Source organism: Heptranchias perlo, chromosome 17, assembly GCF_035084215.1.
Source record: "Heptranchias perlo isolate sHepPer1 chromosome 17, sHepPer1.hap1, whole genome shotgun sequence".
Taxonomy (NCBI): domain Eukaryota; kingdom Metazoa; phylum Chordata; class Chondrichthyes; order Hexanchiformes; family Hexanchidae; genus Heptranchias; species Heptranchias perlo.
The window spans coordinates 27,740,847-27,762,550 of NC_090341.1; the positions used below are offsets into that span (position 1 = coordinate 27,740,847).

Below are 21,704 nucleotides of genomic sequence, written 5' to 3' on the forward strand. Positions count from 1 at the left end.
AACATAATAATTTGACAACTTGACGTAGCTAAAGAGTACCACGGGATAGTTAGCATATGTGATTAACTGCAAAGCTTGCAAAATGCCTAGAAGAGGAGATTGGAGTAGTTACTGTTAAAAAAAATGTGATGGTAAAGTGCCAAGACCAGATAACCTTAGAAGAACTAGAGCATGATACAACAATTTTACACCAAAAACAGGTCACCTGATGTGCCGCAGAACTGGAGAGAGCTGGTTTGTTAGGTTTAGACAAAGGGATAGCATATGGTGCTAGGGTTACATCATATCCTGTGACCAAAGTAGGTGTGGTCTAATGAAAGATATAAATATGGGATGGAATGGTGTATTCTTTGTTACTCAAAGCCGTAAGAACTATCTTGGATAGGAGCAGCTCTTAGTCCCCAATGGGTATCCAACATGTGAGTATAATAGATGTATTTGCTCGCTTGTAATCATGTATAAGTTCAATAAATCTCAAGTTAACTTATCTCTGGTGTCCGAGCCTTTCTTAGGACTGGAGTGGAAATTCTTTATGGTACAAGTCCAACATAGGGTGTAAATGTGACAAATACTCTGGCGTATGCACAAGTTTTTTTGAAAAATAGAAAAGCATTTGTATCACACAGCTGAGACATTTAAAAAAGGTAACATACAAATTCTACTTTATAAATTTGTTCAGTCACTCTGGGGGAAAAACATAAATACTACACTACCTCTGAGACAGTGTTTGATTCATTATGGCCTAGAAATTGCTGTCAGCATAAAGGTTTACACCAATGGCAATTGAGCATTTCTAGGCAGCAATTAGGAAAGTCCAATGTTTACTATAACTTCCATTGGTTTCTGTGCGGGCCAAGTCTGACTCCAGCTGGGGTCCCAAGCTGAGTCGACTGCTGAGGTTGGATTGATCCAGGAGCTGGGGCTGAGACTGTGGTGAGAATAGAGCAGTTCTGAGAGCTGGAACTGTTGCTGGGAGTGCAAAAGCAGGTCCTGGGAAGTGAAGGGCAGCCTGCTTGCCAGTCTGAGGCGGCAGCTAGCAGTTGGTCATGGGGATGGACTTGTGCTGTGAGTACAGTATCAACTGGCACATATCTCAGGTAACAAAGTCCTGAAGGGGTGACATAACTTTATTCCCGCTTGTGGGGGGGAAGTAGATACGCCCCTTCCTATCCAACTGTGGTACAGCACATTGGGACTCCAACCCACTGCATCTACAAAAGCAACTAATCTTAACAATTGCAACAGATGTGCTGTTATATGAACATTTAATATATTTTACTACAGATTTATCAGCCTATGGACATGTGAAGAAGGACACAGACAGATAGTAGATCTGAAACAGACTTTATAGGGCAATCTCATAATATCTAAAGTTGGTTTCCAGTCATACCGTGCAGTCTGCAATTGCATTACAGTGTTTTCCCCTTCATATGTACAGGAGGCTACCACCCGAGTGTAAAGAGAAGGTAAACCACTGAGCATCGAGTAACCATGGCCACCACAAGCCCTGCGACATACTTCGACTCCAGCACTGCAGATCTCTGATAACAACGCTTTCAGGCCTGCAGACAAGGCATGGAGCTGCAGAAAAATAAAGAGTTGGACAAGTGCCCGTGGATTCTGTATTCAAAAATGTCCGACCGTTATCATTTCCCCTTTCACAAGAAAGTATTTTATTGGCCAATATTTATCCCTCAACAGACAGTTCACAGTTAATGAAGTACTTTAAGTGTAGCAATATAGGGAAACTCAAAGACCAATTTGTGCAAAGCAAGGTCCCACAAACAGCAACAAGATAAATAACCAAATAATGTTTTAGTGAGGTTGTTTGAGGGATAAATGTTGATCAGCAAGACAGCCTGCTTCCAGCTCTAACATCACTCACATCTGCCTCTGCCTCAGCCCTTATGCTGCTGAAAACCCTCATCCATTCCTTTGTCACCTCCAAACTCAACTGTTCCAATGCTTTCCTGGCCTGTCTCCCATTCTTCAACTCTCTTATAAACTTACACTCACCCATCACTCGGTCCTTACTGACCTACATTGGCTCCTGGTCCCCAAATGCCTCCAGTTTATAATTTTCATCCTTGTGTCTAAATCCCTCCTGGAACTCTGCAATCCTCTGACTGGCACCTCTGTGCATCCTCACTTCCTTTGGCAGCCGTGCCTTCCCCAAATCTCTCACCACCCTCTCTTCCTTTAAGACCCTCCTTAAAATTCACCTCCTTGACCAAACTTGCAGTCACCCCTTCTAACATTTACTTCCTTGGGACATTTTTCTATGTTAAAGATGCTATCTAAATGCAAGTTGCTTTTGTTACTGTTCTATGTGCCTTGCTGTGTCTCACTGCTTTTGTGTATGACTCTACCAGCAAAAAAATCTGATTATTAGCTGTGAGTACACATTGGCCTAATGGCGTGGTATTTTCTGCCTTTCAAAGTAATGTCTTGAGCATCTCTGCTGCAGTGTGATAACGAAGGGTATCTGTTGATCCCACAATACACACAAGGACACAGGTTTCAGTTCGTAGGAGACTTGATCTGCTTATGGAAGCTGCCTTTTTATTTGAGTACGAGCCCTAATAGTCGTGGCCCCTATCATCTCTATTAACTTGACTGGCAGATTATTCCAGACAGTAATCCCCTGATTTAAGAAGTTGTTCCTAATTTACTTTTTGCCTCTAAATTTACTTACAGAAACAAATAAAATGATCAATATATTTTTGGACACTAAGGGAATCAAGGGATATGGGGACAGGATGGGAAAGTGGAGTTGAGGTAGAAGATCAGCCATGATCTTACTGAATGGCAGAGCAGGCTCGAGGGGCCATATGGCCTACTCCTGCCCCTATTTTTTATGTTCTTAGATAATTTTCTAAATCTCCCTCTCCTAATTCTATTTCCTTTATATTTATATTGCACCTTTTCTCATTAATGCACAAGACTTTGTTGCAGTATAGCTTGTGTAGAGCATAAACACCGACACAGACCAGTTGGACTGAATGGCCTGTTTCTGTGCTGTAAATTCTATGTGTATTAAATTTAATTGGCCTTTTTGTCTTCTCAATTACATAACTTACCCAAGTCCATCTGAAAATATTTAACTGCATCCCCTGTCTCTATTACTCCACCTATTTTGATGTTTGCAAATTTGCCAAGTTTATAATTGGTTTCTGCATCTAGGTCATTTATGTAGAGCAGAACCAACGTATGAATAAGCACTGATCCCCGCAGGACATCACTCAACAATTTCCTGCCCTTGTCTGAAAGAACACAGTTGTTACTAAAAGTTTAGGGTCCTCCTCAGTTTGAGCATTGGTTCTGCAGACTGACTAGCTTTTTCTGTAAGCAATCTCAGATTTCCAGGAGTGCAATTTTCTTCAGGGTGAGCAGTAGTGGATTTACTGACAGATTTGCCAATGGAATCACAACTACTTCCATGGTTAGCATTTTTCCTGAATTTAAATATGAAATGTCCACTAAAGCTTTTCTCTCATTATTGATGCCTTTCAGAAACACACTGCGAAAACCACAGCTGCAGTTCCCACCTTAACCTGGCCACAACCTAGGCACTGGCTTTAAGTTGTTTAAGCGCTTACTGCTTTTTAAAATTTTAGTAACAGTGTATCAGTAGCATCTTACTAAAAGCAAGCAATCAGTTAAATAACAAAGCCAGCTCCCAAGCTTTGGCCAGGAACACAGCTATAGGGTTTTCCCAATTTTCAGCTTTGAAACCTATATTCAGCACTTAGTGTGCACTTTAAATAACACAGGCTTCCTAGCGTAGTGTGGAGGAGACGAAAAGAAAAAAAAATGATGGCGCTATGAGTTCATTCGCCTTCACTTCCTCCAAGAATTATACTACCAGATCCTAGATACCCCCCCACAATAATTCTACACTGTAACCCCATCAATCCTCCTGGGACTCTCTCACCAATTGTTCCAGACCCTCAAAACCTCTTTCCTAGTACTTCTGCACCAGATTAACATCAACTCCTTGTCCCATATCTTGTGGTCCCCTACTATTTGTTTAAGAATGTAGCAACTCCTTCCAGTAATCTAATGGTAACGCACTTCCTTCCCCAATACTCCCAGAGCATGGCACCACTAGATGCTTCCAAACCATCCACCTGCCATTGTTCACAGACCCCTGACACACCATTCTCAGATATCACATTCCTCTCCCACCATTCCCAGGAACCCATCCCAGTACTTCAATGCCCAGCAACCCCTTCTTGATGTTCCCACATCTTGCTACCGCCGTCCCAGTGCTCCCCCACCCCAAAACTACCCTCAAACATTGGCACAAACCAGCACTCCACTCCTGACATATTCCTAGACCCCATTACTCGGAGAATCAAGGCCCCCCTCCATATCCCATCTCCTCTCCGCTCCCCACCCCCCCCACAGCTTCATGACACCCATTTTAATATTTGTACATTCCTCCTACCTAATTGAAACATCTTCTCTATCACCTTCCTGTGACTACAGGACACATTTAAAAAAAATAAAACCAAGTACATAACTGAACAAACATATTATCATCATCATCAAGGTCACTGATTTAGAATTTCTATAGAAAAAATGGACATATTCACATAATTTGAACCCTAAAATACCACTAACCCTCCGGTTATACTTTGTAGCAAAAATGTTATTTCACTTATTTAGTCACCATAAACCAGTGGCACTGATGATATATTGTACATTACATAGCATCAAACACCATATCTGCTGATGCACCGTGACCAATGCCTCAGGAAATCAGCCAGAAATATCATAGTAGCAGATCACTTGTGGCTTTGCTTGTACCTTTTCTATTAATTTTTTTAAAGGAAGTCCTTCAGATGCAACAAGAGGATCGTTTCAGTCCTCATTAGTGTTCAGAGAACATGCCGTTATGCCTGTACAATCCTAAAACCATCTGGCAGCATTAAGATGAATTAACAATCTTACCTCAGGCAGAGATGAGATGTCTCCCTTGGTTTTGATCTGTACATTCACTTGGTTGCAAAAGGCTTCCAAGGTTGAGGCCATGAAATGAAAGGCAAAAGTTGTTGCTAGCTGGGGAAGAAGCTTCTGTTGCTGGGTCTGGTAGTCTAGAATTTTTGCCTCCATTTCACTGAGGGCAGATCATAACTTTAAAATCATTAATCACTATGCTGAATGTTAATAAACAAGTTGAATCAGTCCAGATATTGCTGTTGGGGAGGGTTTAAACTAAAGTGGCAGGGGGTTGGGAACCTGAGCAGGGAGACAGAGGAAAGTGTAACAGGAAGGGACAGAAGGTCTGGAGTAATAGGTAAAGTGTTAAAAAAGGAAAAAGCAGGAACTAAGCGTTACAAAACAGATTTGAAAGTTCTTTATCTGAATGCACGTAGCATTCGTAACAAAATGGACGAGTTAACGGCACAAATAACTACGTATGGGTATGATCTTGTGGCCATTACAGAAACATGGCTGCAGGGTGACAACGACTGAGAATTAAATATGCCAGGGTATTTAACAATCAGGAAGGACAGGCAGGAAGGAAGGAGAGGTGGGGTGGCTATGTTAATAAAGGAAGGAATCACTGTAATACAGATAAATGATATTGGGACAAAGCATCAAGATAATGAAACAGTTCCTCAGGTGAATGTTGTGGAAATGAGGAAGGAGGAAGCCTCCGAAAGCTCGTGAATTTCACCTGAGGATGGAGGAAGCCTCCGAAAGCTTGTGAATTTAAAATAAAATTGCTGGACTATAACTTGGTGTTGTAAAATTGTTTACAATTGTCAACCCCAGTCCATCACTGGCATCTCCACATTGTGAAAAAAGAAAATGAAGTACCTGAGCTGTATTAGCAGAGGGATGGAGTACAATCTAAACAGGTTGTACTGTTACTATGTAAGAAGTTGGTCAGACCCCATTTGGCGTACTGTGTCCAGTTATCATCTGATTGTAGGAAGGATTTTGTCGCCTTTGAAAGAGTACAGAGGTGGGCACCCAAGATGATTCTAGGTATTAGGAATATAAGATATTAGAAAAGGTTATGGAAATTGGGTGTATTTTCTTTGGAAAAGAGGCGATTTTTGTGGTGACATAATTGAAGTTCTCAATATTTTGGAGATTACTGTTGAAACTGATCAAGCCAGTGTGTTCAGTCTGGTTAAGGGTTCAAGGCACAGAGTTTAAAAATTAGGTAGTTAGGAGTAAGAAAGGATGCCAGCAAGAACTTTTTTCACTCAGTGGGTAATAGACTTGTGGAATACGGTACCAGAGAAAAGCTTTTAAGCAGACAGTATAACTGGGGTCAAGACAATTAGATACATTTTGGGAGAGAAAAGGGATCATGCGATATGGTGAGACAGCATGTAAGTGGGTTGCAGAGAATAACTAAGGAAAGAGTAGGGCCTATTAGAGACCAAAAAGGTAAACTACGTGTGGAGGCGGAAGATGTGGGTATGGTTCTTAATGAATACTTTGCATCTGCCTTCACAAAGGAGAGGGATGATACAGGGATTGAAGTTAAGGAGGACGAGTGTGAAATATTGGATGGGATAAACATAGTGAGAGAGGAAGTATTAAGCGGATTAGCATCTTTGAAAGTGGATCAATCACCAGTGCCGGATTAAATGTATCCCAGGCTGTTAAAAGAAACCAGGGAGGAAATAGCTGAGGCTTTAACAATCATTTTCCAAACTTCACTGGATACAGGCACAGTGCCGGAGGATTGGAGGACTGCTAACGTTGTACCGTTGTTTAAAAAGGGAGCGAAGGATAGACCGAGTAATTACAGGCCAGTCAGCCTAACTTCGGTGGTGGGCAAATTATTGGAATCAATTCTGAGGGACAGGATAAACTGTCACTTAGAAAGGCAAGGACTAATCAAGGACAGTCAGCACGGGTTTGTTAAGGGGAGGTCATGTCTGACTAACTTGACTGAATTTTTCGAGGAGGTGACAAGGAGGATCGATGAGGGTAGCGCAATTGATGTAGTCTACATGGATTTTAGCAAGGCTTTTGACAAGGTCCCACATGGCAGATTGGTCAAAAAAGTAAAGGCCTATGGGATCTAAGGGAATGTGCAAATTGGATCCAAAATTGGCTCAGTGGCAGGAAGCAAAGGGTAATGGTCGACGGGTGTTTTTGCGACTGGAAGGCTGTTTCCAGTGAAGTGCCACAGGGCTCGGTACTTGGTCCTTTGCTTTTTGTGGTATACATTAACGATTTGGACTTAAACGTAGGGGGGCATGATTAAGAAATTTGCGGACGACACAAAGATAGGCCATGCGGTTGATAGTGAAGAGGAAAGATGTAGACTGCAGGAAGATATCAATGGACTGGTCAGAAGGGCAGAAAAGTGGCAAATGGAGTTCAATCCGGAGAAGTGTGAGGTTATGCATTTGGGGAAAGCAAACAAGGCAAGGGAGTACACAATAAATGGGAGAATACTGAGAGGTGTAGAGGAAGTGAGGGACCTTGGAGTGCATGTCCACAGATCCCTGAAGGTAGCAGGACAGGTAGATAAGGTTGTTAAGAAGGCATATGGGATACTTTCCTTTATTAGCTGAGGCACAGACTATAAAAGCAGGGATGTTATGCTGGAACTGTATAAAACACTAGTTAGGCCACAGCTTGAGTACTGCGCACAGTTCTGGTCACCACATTACAGGAAGGATGTAATTGCACTAGAGAGGATGCAGAGGAGATTTACGAGGATGTTGCCCAGACTGGAGAATTTTAGCTATGATGGCAGATTGGATAGGCTGGGGTTGTTTTTCTTGGAACAGGAGGTGGCTCAGGGGTGATTTGATTCAGGGGCCTGGATAGAGTGGATAGGAAGGACCTATTTCCCTTAGCGGAAGGGTCAATAACCAGTGGGCATAGATTTAAAGTGATTGGTAGAAGGATTAGAGTGGAAATGAGGAAAAATCTTTTCACCCAGAGGGTGGTGGGGGTCTGGAACTCATTGCCTGAAAGGGTGGTACAGGCAGAAACCCTCAACTCATTTAAAAAATACCTGGATGTGCACCTGAAGAGCTGTGACCTGCAGGGCTACGGACCAAATGCGGGAAAGTGGGATTAGGCTGGGTGGCTTGTTTCTCAGCCGGCGCGGACAAGATGGGCCTCCTTCTGTGCCGTAAATTTTCTATGATTCTATGACCTTTTCTGTTCCTAAAAATTCTTATGATGTGATCATCACAGAAACATCTTATTAAGACGCTTTTCCTCTAGTTCCAGCAAAACAGTTTTCAGATCAAAAAGCAAAAATCTGACGAAGTTCCCAGTTGTGTTACTTTTAGTTTGCAAAATAAAACTTGTAGCAACAAGAAAGCACTCTAAAGAACAGCCAACAAGTCAGCAAACACACTCGCTTCTCCCAATATTTATTAAATGGCATTGAACTCAGTCTATGGACATACCCAGGCTTTAATTCTGACTGACGTCTCACCACAGAATATCGAATAGCGATAACACAGGCTTTAGAAAGAGCAGGCACCAGTTCTTTAGATAGTATCCTCGCACGAGTGCACACCATACTGATGTAATTGATTCGGTCAGACCCTTGCTTAATATAGCTGCCATCTGGAGTAACCTGGAATAGCAACAGGCATTAATGCAAATCCTGGATTTCTAGTTCAGTAAAGTGAAACAAGGAACTATCAACAATATGAAATACAGAACATTGTACCTAGTGATGAAATGTATGTGTTATTTGCATTCTGCAAGTCCAGACTGGCATATCTTCAGAGTATCACTACTTGGGTGAGAATGTAAAACTGAAACTTGGAAAAGCTGCTTTTAACTTGTGCACATTCAGCACAAGTTGCTGCGCTCACCATCTGTACAGGTTCAGAAGATTAACACCTAAAACATTATCCTATCTTTCACAAGGGAGTCCAACCACCTCCCCTTGATATTCAATGGCATTACCATTGCCACGGTCCCACGATCAACATCCTGAGGACACCAATGACCGGAAACTCAACTGGACCAGCCACAAATTCTATGGCTACTAAAGCAGGTCAGAGGCTGGGTATTCTGTGGCAAGTACCTCACTTCCTGACCACCCAAAGCCTCACCACCATCTACAAGGCACAAGTCAGGAGTGTGATGGAATACTCTCCACTTGACTGGATGGGTGCAGCTGCAACAACACTCGAGAAGCTCAACACCATCCAGGACTAATCAGTCTACTTGATTGGCAGACCATCCACTGCCTTAAACATTCACTCTCTCCACCATCGACGCACCGTGGCTGCAGCGTGTACTATCTATTGGATGCACTGCAGCAACGCGCTAAGATTTCTACGACATCACTCCCAAACCCGCGACCTCTACCACCTAGAAGAAGGGCAGCAGGCGCATGGGAACAACATCAACTCCAAGGTCTCTTCCAAGTCGCACACCCTCCTAACTTGGACATATATCGCTGTTCCTTCATCATCGCTGGGTCAAAATCCTGGAACTCCCTACTCACCAGCACTGTGGGAGTACCTTAACCACACGGACTGCAGCGGTTTAAGAAGGCAGCTCACCACTACCTTCTCAAGGGCAACTAGGGACAAGACATTAGTACGGCCACACTTGGAAATCTGTGTACAGTTCTGGTCACCCTATTATAGAAAGGATATTATTAAACTAGAAAGAGTGCAGAAAAGATTGACTAGGATGCTACCAGGACTTGATGGTTTGACTTATAGGGAGAGGTTGGATAGACTGAGACTTTTTTCCCTGGAGAGTAGGAGGTTTAGGGGTGATCTTATAGAAGTCTATAAAATGAGGGGCATAGATAAGGTAGATAGTCAAAATCTTTTCCCAAAGGTAGGGGAGTCTATAACAAGGGGGCATAGATTTAAGGTGAGAGGGGAGAGATACAAAAGGGTCCAGAGGGGCAATTTTTTCACTCAAAGGGTGGTGAGTGTCTGGAACGAGCTGCCAGAGGCAGTAGTGGAGGCGGGTACAATTTTGTCTTTTAAAAAGCATTTGGACAGTTACGTGGGTAAGATGGGTATAGAGGGATATAGAGGGATATGGGCCAAGTGCAGGCAATTGGGACTGGCTTAGTGGTATAAACTGGGCGACATGAACATGTTGGGCCGAAGGGCCTGTTTCCGTGTTGTAAACTTCTATGATTCTATGATTCTAATAAATGCTGGCCTTGCTAGCGATGCCCACATCCCCAGAATGAATTTTTTTTTAAAAATCCAGATTCTAAGTATTTTCCATTTTTATTTTCATGGTTTCTACTTCTACCTATATAGCCTGTATTTCATTTTGCAAAGGTAGAAATTGTTCATTTTATTTCTCAGAAAGCTGAAAGTATATATTACACAATTTTGTCCTGTTAGCCATGTGAGATAATTAACGAAGTGGATTTTTATGCAAGAAGAGCATTGAAAAACTCCAGTTAAGAATTATGCCAAGACCTTTAATGATTTACCTCACTGTATCTGCACAGCATATTTTCCCTGGGAATGTGAACATTTTGCATTATTAAATATCCATTGTCAATCTGTTCAAAAGCCATCTTTGGACCAATATCTCCAATTTTAACACCTGGAACCACATAAAACAATACATTAGCAATAGCGTCTGTTTATCAGGAGCATATGATGCAATAAATGGCTCCTGTGTTGACTACAAGGCTAGGTTAAAATAAACATTTAACCCTGAGAACAGTCTTGACAATTTAGCAAAACTTACAGCAACATGGGAAGCAGAGAACTAAAGAGTCGGTTGGAGCAGAGGAGTTTCTCCACATTACAGGCTGAGGAGCTGGCAATGCTCTGACAGGCTAAATAGGCTCAAAACAAATAAATCCCCAGGGATAGATGGTATTTATTCCAGAGTGCAGAGAGAAACTAGCGAGGAGAAGTGTGAGACACTGACCATTATTATGAGGGAGTCAGTGGACACTGAGAAGGTATCAGTAGATTGTAAGTTTGAGGATCATCTGTACAACAATTAACTACTTAACAGCAATCAGCATGGATTTAGACGGCGAGATCCTGCCTGATCAACCTCCTCAACTTGTATGTGGGAAAAAAAAATCCAAGTGGCCTGTGGAGAATCCTATGATGTGGTGTGCCTCAATTTCCAAAAGGCTTTTGGTAAAGTTTCACACAAAAGGCTATTAGTTAAGCTCAAAGTTGTGGGGATTCAGGGTAAAACCTGGGAATGGATAAGAAACTGACTGAAGAGTAGGAAACAGGGTCCTCGTTAGAGGAGTTATGTCAAAGTAGAGGAGGGGGAAGTATCTAGTGAGGTACCTCAGAGCTCAGTGCTGGGGCCACTACTGTTTCTAATTTAGATCAATGACCTGGATTCCAAAACTCAATGCAAAGTCATCAAATTTGCAGATACCACCAAACTAGGAGGGACAGTGGAATCGGAGGAGGCAACTCAGAAATTACAGAATGAGATGGACAAAATATGCAAGTGGGCAAAACAATGGGAGATAAAATGTAATGCAGACATGTGTAAAGTGCTACACATAGAAAGGAAAAATAGATGACATGCATACTCCATAAAGGCTAACGATGAAGTTGAAAGAGTCCTAGGCGTCTTAATAGACTCAATGCTAAACACAACCAACCAATGCTGAGCAGCAATCAACAAAGTCGATAGGATGTTATACTACATAACCTCAAAACAGTAGAATATACGAGTCAAAGGAGGCATGATCAAACAGTAAAGTGCTCAGGACTCAGCCTTGGTTCAGTAGTAGGACTCTTGTCTCTGAATTAAAAGGTAAGTCTTCATTCAACAGACTTGAGCAAATAATCTAGGCTGACACTTTTAAGTGCAGTACTGAGGGAGCATTGTACTGTTGGAGGTCTTCCAGATAAGAAATTAAATCAAGGCCCTGTCTTCCTTCTCAGTTGGATGTAGAAGATCCCACTTCACTATTCACCTGGTGTCCTGGCCAATATTTATCGTCACTTTAAAAAAAGATTATCTGGTCATTTAGCTCATATCCATTTGTTGGACCTTGCTTTGTGTAAATTGGCTGCTGCATTTCCCTCGATTACAACATTACCCACAACACTACTTTAAATTAAACTGTGAGAATAGAACTAGTAGACACGGGTTTAAATTAGCAAATGGTAATTTTAGGACTTATATCAGGCAATTCTTGTAGAGGTTGTAGAGGCCATGATAGGATTTAAACACAAGAATGAGAATTTTAAATTTGAGCTGTCGGGGGATCAGCAGCCAATGTGAGTTAGCGAGAACAAGAGTGATGGGTGAGCAGGACTGGGTAGGGGAAAGACTATGGGATAGGATTTGAGCAGCAGAGTTTGGACAAGGTGAAGTTTATGGAGAGTGGAGGATGATTGGCTGGCCAGAAGAGCATTGGAATAGCCCAGCCTAGAAGAAATGTTAAATCTGTGCAGAACAGGCCACATAATGCACAGTGCATGATTCCCCCATACCTGAGCGATGAATGACCATGCTGGCCATGTGCCCCCTTTTCCATAGAAAGTAATTCATTTTATGCTGCACCCAGCTCAATCTAAATCTTGGCAATTCAGCAGCATCCATTTCTCCATGCTTGAATTTCTGCAGGTGATGGGAAAGTTAAGAACTCTTACACCCCCCACCGAATAGCAGAGATATCTTACTGCCCACAAACTTGTAAACTTGTCATGCTGCAATTATACCCTTTCTTCCTGTGGAGGTACTGCAGCACCAATCTTGGCAGGAGGATATGATTACTGCGTGACAAGTGGAATAGATACTTTTGTGTTTAGAATAATGGAAATATAAAAGCACAGACAGAATGTCTGACTTCAAAATGAGGACTGAATCATGGCTACACACTCTGTTGCAATTTTATCCTGGCCTCTAACTCCACTTCACCCGAAGATGCCATGTGGTCTTTACTTCGTGTGCATCGCCACAGGAAACCAACTAGTAATAATAATGACCATTATAAGAACCAATGCAACCAGGCTGATAATCAGGTTCTATCTAAACTCAATTTATGAAATCCTGAAATGTAGAGCAAATTTCACCTTTGTGACCTAGAATCAAAGAATCTTACAGCACAGATGGAGTCTATTCGGCCCATCGTGCCTGTGCCAGCTCTTTGAAAGAGCAATCCAATTAGTCCCACTCCCCTGCTCTTTCCCCGTAGGCCTGCAATTTTCTCCCTTTCAAGTATTTATCCAATTCCCTTTTGAAAGTTACTACTGACTCTGCTTCCACCACCTTTTCAAGCAGTGCATTCCAGATCTTCATAACTTCTGCATAAATTATTTTTCCCTCATCTCACCTCTGGCTCTTTTGCCAACTACCTTAAATCTGTGCCTTCTGGTTATCGACCCTTCTGCCAGTGCAAACAGTTTCTCCTTATTTACTCTTATCAAAAACTTGTACCACAATGTTCTAATATAATGGGAATAATATTTTTGTCAAGATTCTTCAGTAATAAATGATTCCTGCATTTCACATAAGTGCAATTTCTGGTAGTAATACATTCTGCCGATTTAAACATTTTGTATTGGTTGTCACATTGAGACACTATGTGCCCTTAAAGTGCTATTTTAGTCATAGACATAGAATAATGTTTGTCATCATCAACTAAATACTAATGAAAGCATTCAAATAAATTTTGTTTGCACTGAAATGTGCAGCATATATATGTTGACAGTGCCGGGGAAAAGATGTGGTCTAGTGGGCATTTCCTACTAGAATCAAGGGTCAGCAATGTTCCTGCCTAATCCAAGAAACATCAACTGGAATACAGGAGGGGGGGTGGGGGCAACAAGAAAGAAGACCTTAATTTGCACAGGAGTAGGTATCATCACTGCTTTGTGGCTGTGTGCCCTATTTATACTGCTCCCAAGTGGAATAATGTGTGCCACAGGGTCCAGCATATCCCAAATTTCTGAGCATAACAATGGCAATAGTGTTTTATTATCATCTATGCTTCCTAGGACAAAACAGGGCAAACTTAATTGTGCTGAAATGCATTTCAAAGTGTAAGGGAATGAAAACAAGCAGCATATTACCTGGCAAAACTGAATGGTCCACCAGGCTGCGGATTTGAACAATAAAGGCATGCATTCCATGGCATTTCCCCAGGGTATACAGCTGAGCCAAGACCACAGCGTGATTTGCCGACCTACCCACTGAGAACAGGAAACGCAGATTGTATGAAAACTTTTCTAATGAATTTAACAGATTATGTTAATATTTATCCCCCAACCTCATTACATTTCTCCCAACTATCTCCACTAGCAAAACAAGAAGCAAAAGCTCAAGATCGGAAAACAGATCACTACTGAAACTAAAATATGTTGAATAAACTTTTATATTTTGGAAAGAGTTAAGTAGGAAGTTACGAACATACCAATTAAGAGCAGGAGTAGGCCATTTGGCCCCTCAAGCTTGCTCTGGCATTTGATAAGATTATAGCTGTTCTGATTGCGACCTCAACCCTACTTTCCCATCTACCTACTATAACCTCTGACTGCCTTGTTAATCAGGAATCCATCTAACTCAGCCTTAAAAATGTTCAATGACCCTGCCTCCACCGCTCTTTGGGGTTAGTTAGATTGTATTTATAATAATGAATTATTGGACTATAATACATGTTGATTTTCTTAAGTTAGAATTCCATTTTCTACTTAAAATAATTCTATGGTCAAATTCAGCAATAGGCAGAAACTAATAACTTGCAAGTCTAATAAGTGGATATTTTGTAGGCTTACAGTCGCCAGGCCACCACTTTATTGAAGATGCTTTTGGTGTGTTGAGGACAAACTCCTGGCTGGAAGTGTCAAAGGTTGCAGTCGTCTCCAGTCCTCGAAGATACGTGCCTTGAAGTGAACGGCAGGAACACTCATTCAAACAGAGAGTAAGCGGCAAGTTCAAGTGATTACAGTTGGAAACAAAAAATTGACTGATTTGTTGCCAAATGACAACTGTTCTTTTTGGTTGTTGTCACTTATAAAGGCACATTGCATGTCTTACTGCAGGTTTAGCTAATGGGCTTGTCCCCGGCTTTTGTAGCATTGTACAGCTCAGTTAGTAGGAAACATATTACACTGTCCAACAGAGGTTCTGACAGCAATCATACAAGAATTCTGAATTGAAATCTGTGCTTACCCAATTGAAACAGAATAACTATCTGACTACCTCAATTATAATGAATGTATGTTTACAAGCCAGATATCAGCAACTGGTGCAGACTACTATTAAATTAGCCTGTAGCTTGTTATCAAACTGATTGGCCTTTCTTTCTAAAAATGATTATTAACAAGATTAATTTAATTGGATGACTGCACAGATAAGATCTGAATTCACTGTGGGGAGCTCACAATAGTAATTACTACCTCTGATTTAGGCTATAGTATGTTGCAGCACCAATGCTCCACCTGCCAGCTGTTTCTTTTTAAAAACTAAAAGCTTATTTAACAGTAGTGTGCCCTGGAGTATGAATTTGTAAAATTGCAGTGCATAAACCAAATGGTGCAATATAATTGTGCTAAAAATCACAGTGTTCGAATATCAAATTGTCCACTAACCATGGCCTAGCTCTGTCTGAGCATATGTTCCAATAATCTGGTAATCCTGAGCCAGTGGAACCCATTTAGCGATCTGTGCATCTGTTCCCAGGCCTGTGATGGTCGGCATAAAGACTCCATTGTGGACCGCAAAAGCCACATCTCCTCCCAGAGCCCTAAAACCAAGCAGAAGCACGGTTATTGTTGATTGCTAATGTCTCTGGATGGATTTTTTCTAGTGTGAAACACAAATACATCACACTGGTGTAATCGCATACAACTGACTCGTGTTTATTAGAACACCTTATATTCTGACCTGACATTATCAATTATCATTGCCCTTTAGTGTTGCAATAGGCACTCAGTTACTCTATTGTTCGACTGAATGTCATTTATACATTGACAAATCCCTTCTCTGTGACACTTGGATATGGTCCGTGCCACAAACTCCGTTCCCTAACCACCGACTCCATCCCTCTCCCTGGCCACTAAGGCTGAATCAGACCGTTTACAACCTTGGCCTCCTATCTGACCCTGATATGAGCTTCCAACCACATATCATCTCCATCACCAAGACCACCTACTTCCACCTCCATAACATCGTGTGTCTCTGCCCCTGCCTCAGCTCATCTGCTCCTGAAACTCATCCATGCCTTTGTTACCTCGAGACTTGACTATTTCAATGCTCTCCTGGCCAGCCTCCCATCTTCCACCCCCCATAAACTTGAGCTCATCCAAAACTCTGCTGCCCGTATCCTAACTTGCACCCTGTGCTCGCTGACTTACATTGGCTCCCGGTCCAGGAACACCTCAATTTTAAAATTCTTATAATTGTTTTCCAATCCTTCTATGGCCTCGCCCCTCCCTATCTCTGTAACTTCCTCCAGCCCGACAAGCCACCGAGAACGCTGCGCTCCTCCAATCCTTGTCTCTTGCGCATCCCTGATTTTAATCGCTCCACCATTGGCGACCATTTCTTTAGCTGCCCAGACCTAAGCTCTGGAATTCCATCTCTAAACCTCTTCACCTCTCTCTCCTCCTTTAAGATGCTCCTTAAAACCTACCTCTTTGACCAAGTTTTTGGTCACCTGTCCTAATATCTCCCGAAGTGACTTGGTGTCCAATTTTGTTTGATAACACTCCTGTGAAGTGCATTGAGACTTTTACAATGTTAAAGGCACTATATAAATGCAAGTTGTTGTTGGTTGATTTTACCATTGATTCCCAGTTGGATTAAAAGGCCTTTTGGGGTGTCCCTGCACAGGAAGGTACCAGAGACACCACCCCTCCGCTTCCTAGGCCCAACATTAACAGAGAAAGAAGAGCTTTTAAATAGAGGACAATGAGACGTAGCCTCTGGCCTGGAACAAGAGTTAAAAAATAGGTCCGTTTTAAATTAGAAGTAGCCTGGAAGAAAGCTAATGCCAAAAACAAGCAAGGAATAAAGTACTTGGTATGTTTTGCCCATATTTTCAAGGAGAGAAATGAGACTGAACAAAGTGGAATTTAGTTTGACTATTACTCTGGATGCTTACTTGCTGTCTGTGAAATAAGGCTGTGTAACAATTTGTACTTGGCTTCATTTCACCAAGCCCTTCAATTTGATAGGGATAAACTGGAACGATTATAATGGGAATAACAGGAGAGAAATCAGAATTCTGTACTTAATGGATTACCTGACCTAAATGATTAAGGATCCTACAAGGGAGAACATGACATTAAACTTGACATGGCGTAATAATCAGGCAATGCTGAGTGCGTTACAATGGAAGAGCAGATTGAAAATGGTGAGCACAATATGGTGGAGTTTAGCATCACACTAATGCTAGAGAAGGAGAGCAATATTACATAAACTCTTAATTTTTGGAAAGCAGATTTGAGGAAATAAGGACCAAACTGAGGGAATAGACTGGACCAGAACTTTGAAAGAAAGTATAGAGAAAAATGAAACAATTTCAGGTACACACCACTGTTAATGCAAAGTAACTATATAGAATTTGGAAAGTACACTAGAGAGAAAAGGAGATTGATGTAGATGACAAGGGAAATAGTTCAGGGGGAAAAGGACAAAAAAGCTTTCCTCAGGTATAAAATCACACATAGATCAGAGGACAGGGATTAGTACAAGAATAAAGTTAAGGAAACTGGCAACATAAAATGAGAAAAGTGCAAAAGGCTTTTATAAATATATGCTTGGAAAAAAAGACTGTCAGGGAAATAGTAGAAATCCTGAAGAACTCCAAAAGAGACATTTTATGATGTGATGAATGACAAATATTCAAAATGAATTCTTTTGTTAGGAGACATGAGTGACAAGGGTTAAAATGCAGAATGCTGACTCCAATGTTCCAAAGAAACAGCACATGAATGTAGACAGAATATTCAAGTCTCTGACTGATCATCTACCTTCATTCTGTGAGCCTTGAAACTATCCCTATATGTTACTAATCTTAATTAAAAGAGGGTCTGGATACCTGGAAAACTAAAGATGAGAGGGATTTGCTAACTTTAGTTTGTAGGAGAGTGGATAACAGGATGACTGAAGGTTGAGTAAGCTTCACCCATATCAAAAAGACCATTATATCATGTACCCGGCAGTTCAGAATGTAACGTTACATGTGAACCAGGCGTGATTAGGTCATGCTGCCATACTGAACATGCCACATAAGGGTATTTTGATGACACGTGTAAGAAATTAAGGTATATAAATCAAGGGTATTGTAACAGAAATTTGGATTCAACCCAGGAAGATTGAGCTTAAGTAACTCGAAAGAAATAATTTCCACAGTCAAACTCGCTTGGTTGTAAGTATTTTATTTGAGCTAAGTTTGAATAAATGAACTTTGCTTGTGAGCATAGTGTCTTACTGTCATTAATTCAACTCACATAACTAAGTTGATTAGTTAACACTTTGTGCCTATGTTCATTTAGGAAACATTAGAAAGTCTTCCCACAACTGGGATAGAATTTCTAGGGCAATATGATAGAATTCTAAGAAAAACAGATGTAACCAATAAAGAGGTGATGGACAGGCTGAAGGCACTGAAGGAAGTCTCAAAACACTTTGAAACCAATGGCTTATTTTTGACGTATAGTCACTGTTGTTTTGCAGGCATTAATAGAATAATCTCAAAAAGTGATTCTGAGTTTGTACGGAGCACTGATCTAGTCCCACGTGGAGTACTGTGTACAATTCTGGTCACCATGTTGTGATATAAAGACATCCACGCATTGGAGAGAGTGCAGAATAGGACAACTAAACTAATAGTTGAGATTAGGCACCCGTGTTAAGAGGAGAATCCACAGCAGCAGGAAAAGTTTACATTGGAGAAGAAAAGGCTCAGGGTTGATCTTAATGAACTATTCAAGGTCCTAAAGAGTAGACAAGGTAAATATCAGTATGTTCAACATAGTCACAGGTTCTACAAGAGGCCATAGCTTCAAACTTAGAACAGCAAGTCTGAAAATACAATTTAGATTTAATTACTTTACACAGAGAGTGGTTAATGTAAGGAATGGACTGCCAAGGGCGACAATGGGGCTGATTCTTGAATTTTCTGATATAAAGAGTTGGATAAATACCTGGCAAAAATTTTGAGAAGATGATAGGTATTGTGGGATATATTTCCTAGACATTCGGACTGGTCAAATGAACCACAATGGTCCCTTTTCGTCCTGTACATTCGTATGACAGAACTTAGGAGCTCACCAGAAGTACTACTGCAGCTATACTTCCACTTCTGGGTTCCTGAAATTATATGAAAATCCTAAGACAACTGAGCAGTCTGGTCTGATCTGATTGTTGAGCAGACTAAAGTCAAGAGCAACGTTCCCTCTAACTTTATTAGGCCATTTGCGGAATGAATTTGGGTTTGTGCAGATATAAAAGCTGTGTGCCCCACCGTAAAAAAAAAATCACAACTTTGAATAGAACATCTTTTTAGAAAACATTATTCAGGCTGTGTAACAAACAGAACAAATGTACAAAATAACAGATAATTGTAACAATTTAATGTTGTATTGGCTGAAAAATTTATATAATTTATGAAGTGGGTTTCTTTAGTTGCACTAGGATTGAGCAGACCAGTCTCGCTATATTTTATTAAAAATTATCTGATGGGAACAATTCCAATCAGCTTTTTGTTGTATCAGCTTAATGAATCTGATTCAAACAGATATAAATCATGTGCAATCAGAATTTTTAAACTGAGTCAGAAATACAAAACAGCAGTCATATCAGTCAGTGTGAATTTGGGAATAGGGAACAGTTTAATTAAAGCTCTCCCCCCACTTACAATGAATCCTCAGCAGGGTTTAAAAAATTACTGCATTACAATTATACATCTTGCAGGTCTCATTAGTTTTGGCTGCCTCTATGTATGGCCGGAGATCCATTTGGGCATACACACTGTTTCCCCATTTGTTTCCAAAGGTTCAAGTTATACATTTAAAGAAAGGAAAGGACTTGTATTTAGATAGCGCCTTTGGTTTAACAACATATCCGAAAGACGGCATCTCTGACGGTGTAGCACTCCCTCAGTACTGCACTGGAGTGTCAGCCTGGATTATGTACTCAAGTCTCTGAAGTGGGACGTGAACCTACACACCTTCTGACTCAGAGGCGAGAGTGCTGCGCACTGAGCCATGGCCGACATGAATGCCATACAGAACCGTGGGGCCTGTACAGACCCACAATGACCACTACCTAGATTCTGGAAGGGTCCCATCAGATTGGAAAATAGTGAATGTAACTCCTCTATTCAAGAAAGGAGGGAAACAGAAAGCAGGGAACTACAGGCCAGTTAGCTTAACATCTGTCATAGGGAAAATGCTAGAATCTATTATTAAGGAGGTTTTGGCAGAGCACTAAGAAAATCTCAATGCAATCAGGCAGAGTCAACACAGCTTTATGAAATGGAAATCCTGTTTGACTAATTTATTAGAGTTCTTTGAGGAGGTAACAAGCCACGTGGATAAAGGGGATCCTGTGGATGTGGTGTACTTGGATTTCCAGAAGGCATTTGACAAGGTGCCACATCAAAGGCTACTACACAAAATGTTGTAGGGGGTAACATATTAGCATGGATAAAGGGTTGGTTAGCTAACAGGAAACAGAGAGTAGGCATAAATGGGTCATTTTCAGGCTGGCAAGATGTAACGAGTGGAGGGCCACAGGTATCAGTGCTTGGGCCTCAGCTATTTACAATCTATATTAATGACTTGGATGAAGGGACCGAATGTATGTTTGCTAAATTTGCTGATGACGCAAAGGTAGGTAGGAAATTAAGTTGTGAAGAGGACATAAGGGGCTCGATATTAGCAGGGCGGCGGGTTCTCAGCAGGGGGTCGACTGGGCGCGTGGGTAACACGCCCGGTGAAATCAGTGTGCTCCGCACGCAATCGCAGGCTAATTGGAGCCACTTACCTTTGCTTCCGGGTTTTCCGCTGGTAAGCTGCGCAGTGGGTGGACTGCGCATGCGCAGCAAGGTCTGTCAGCTGGAGGAGCCCTATTTAAAGGGGCAGTCCACCAATGCTCCTCCTGCAGTAAACAACCAATGCTGAACCATGGAGCAGGCCAGAGGAAAGGCTGCCACAAGATTTTCAGACTCCTCACTCCAGCTGCTGCTGGACGGGGTGAGGAGGAGGAGGGAAATCTTTTTCTCGTCTGATGGGAGGAAGTGCCCTCCCTTCACCACGAGGAAGGCCTAGCAGGAGGTGGCCGAGGAGGTCACCAGCTGCGGCAATGTGCCACGAACCTGGGTCTAGTGCAGGAAGAGATTTAATGACCCAACCAGGTCAGGCAAAGTGAGTATACTTACGCATTTTCCCACACTCCATCTTCTACATCACCTCCACTACCACACAACCCCTTCTGCACTGCCACCACAACGTTCTCGCATCATTCCTCACATCCACTCAACTATCATCCTCACCTTGCCTGCACGTACTCACTGCCCCGTCCCCAATCGAACACTACCATGCAACCCAATCCTCATACAATATCATGGCTATGTTGCACACTCCCATGCATCTCCCTCACGCTCAACCCCACCCACACCAATGCATGCAGCAGCTCACCATGCAACCATCACTCAATCACGTCGCTGTGTTTTGCCGCGATAGGAGAAAAGATGCCAGAACGCCCGGGAGAGGGCACGGACCGCAGGGGGCCCGCCACAACAGGTGGTCCTAACGGACACGGAG

The 21,704-nt window shown here is 41.9% G+C and overlaps 1 protein-coding gene across 2 annotated transcripts in view; it reads right to left on the bottom strand.

The window, feature by feature from the left end:
- The window catches only part of LOC137334215 (peroxisomal acyl-coenzyme A oxidase 2-like), a 55,182-nt gene that overhangs the window by 16,809 nt on the left and 16,669 nt on the right, over positions 1–21,704 (bottom strand). For both annotated transcript variants that reach the window (XM_067998817.1, XM_067998818.1), the window contains exons 3-9: positions 15,522–15,676; positions 14,706–14,813; positions 14,004–14,123; positions 10,427–10,542; positions 8,406–8,578; positions 4,957–5,122; positions 1,391–1,581 (exon numbers count right to left, since the gene is read on the bottom strand). In XM_067998817.1, coding sequence (XP_067854918.1) covers positions 1,391–1,581; positions 4,957–5,122; positions 8,406–8,578; positions 10,427–10,542; positions 14,004–14,123; positions 14,706–14,813; positions 15,522–15,676 — 1,029 coding nt within the window. The remainder of the gene's footprint in view (positions 1–1,390; positions 1,582–4,956; positions 5,123–8,405; positions 8,579–10,426; positions 10,543–14,003; positions 14,124–14,705; positions 14,814–15,521; positions 15,677–21,704) is intronic.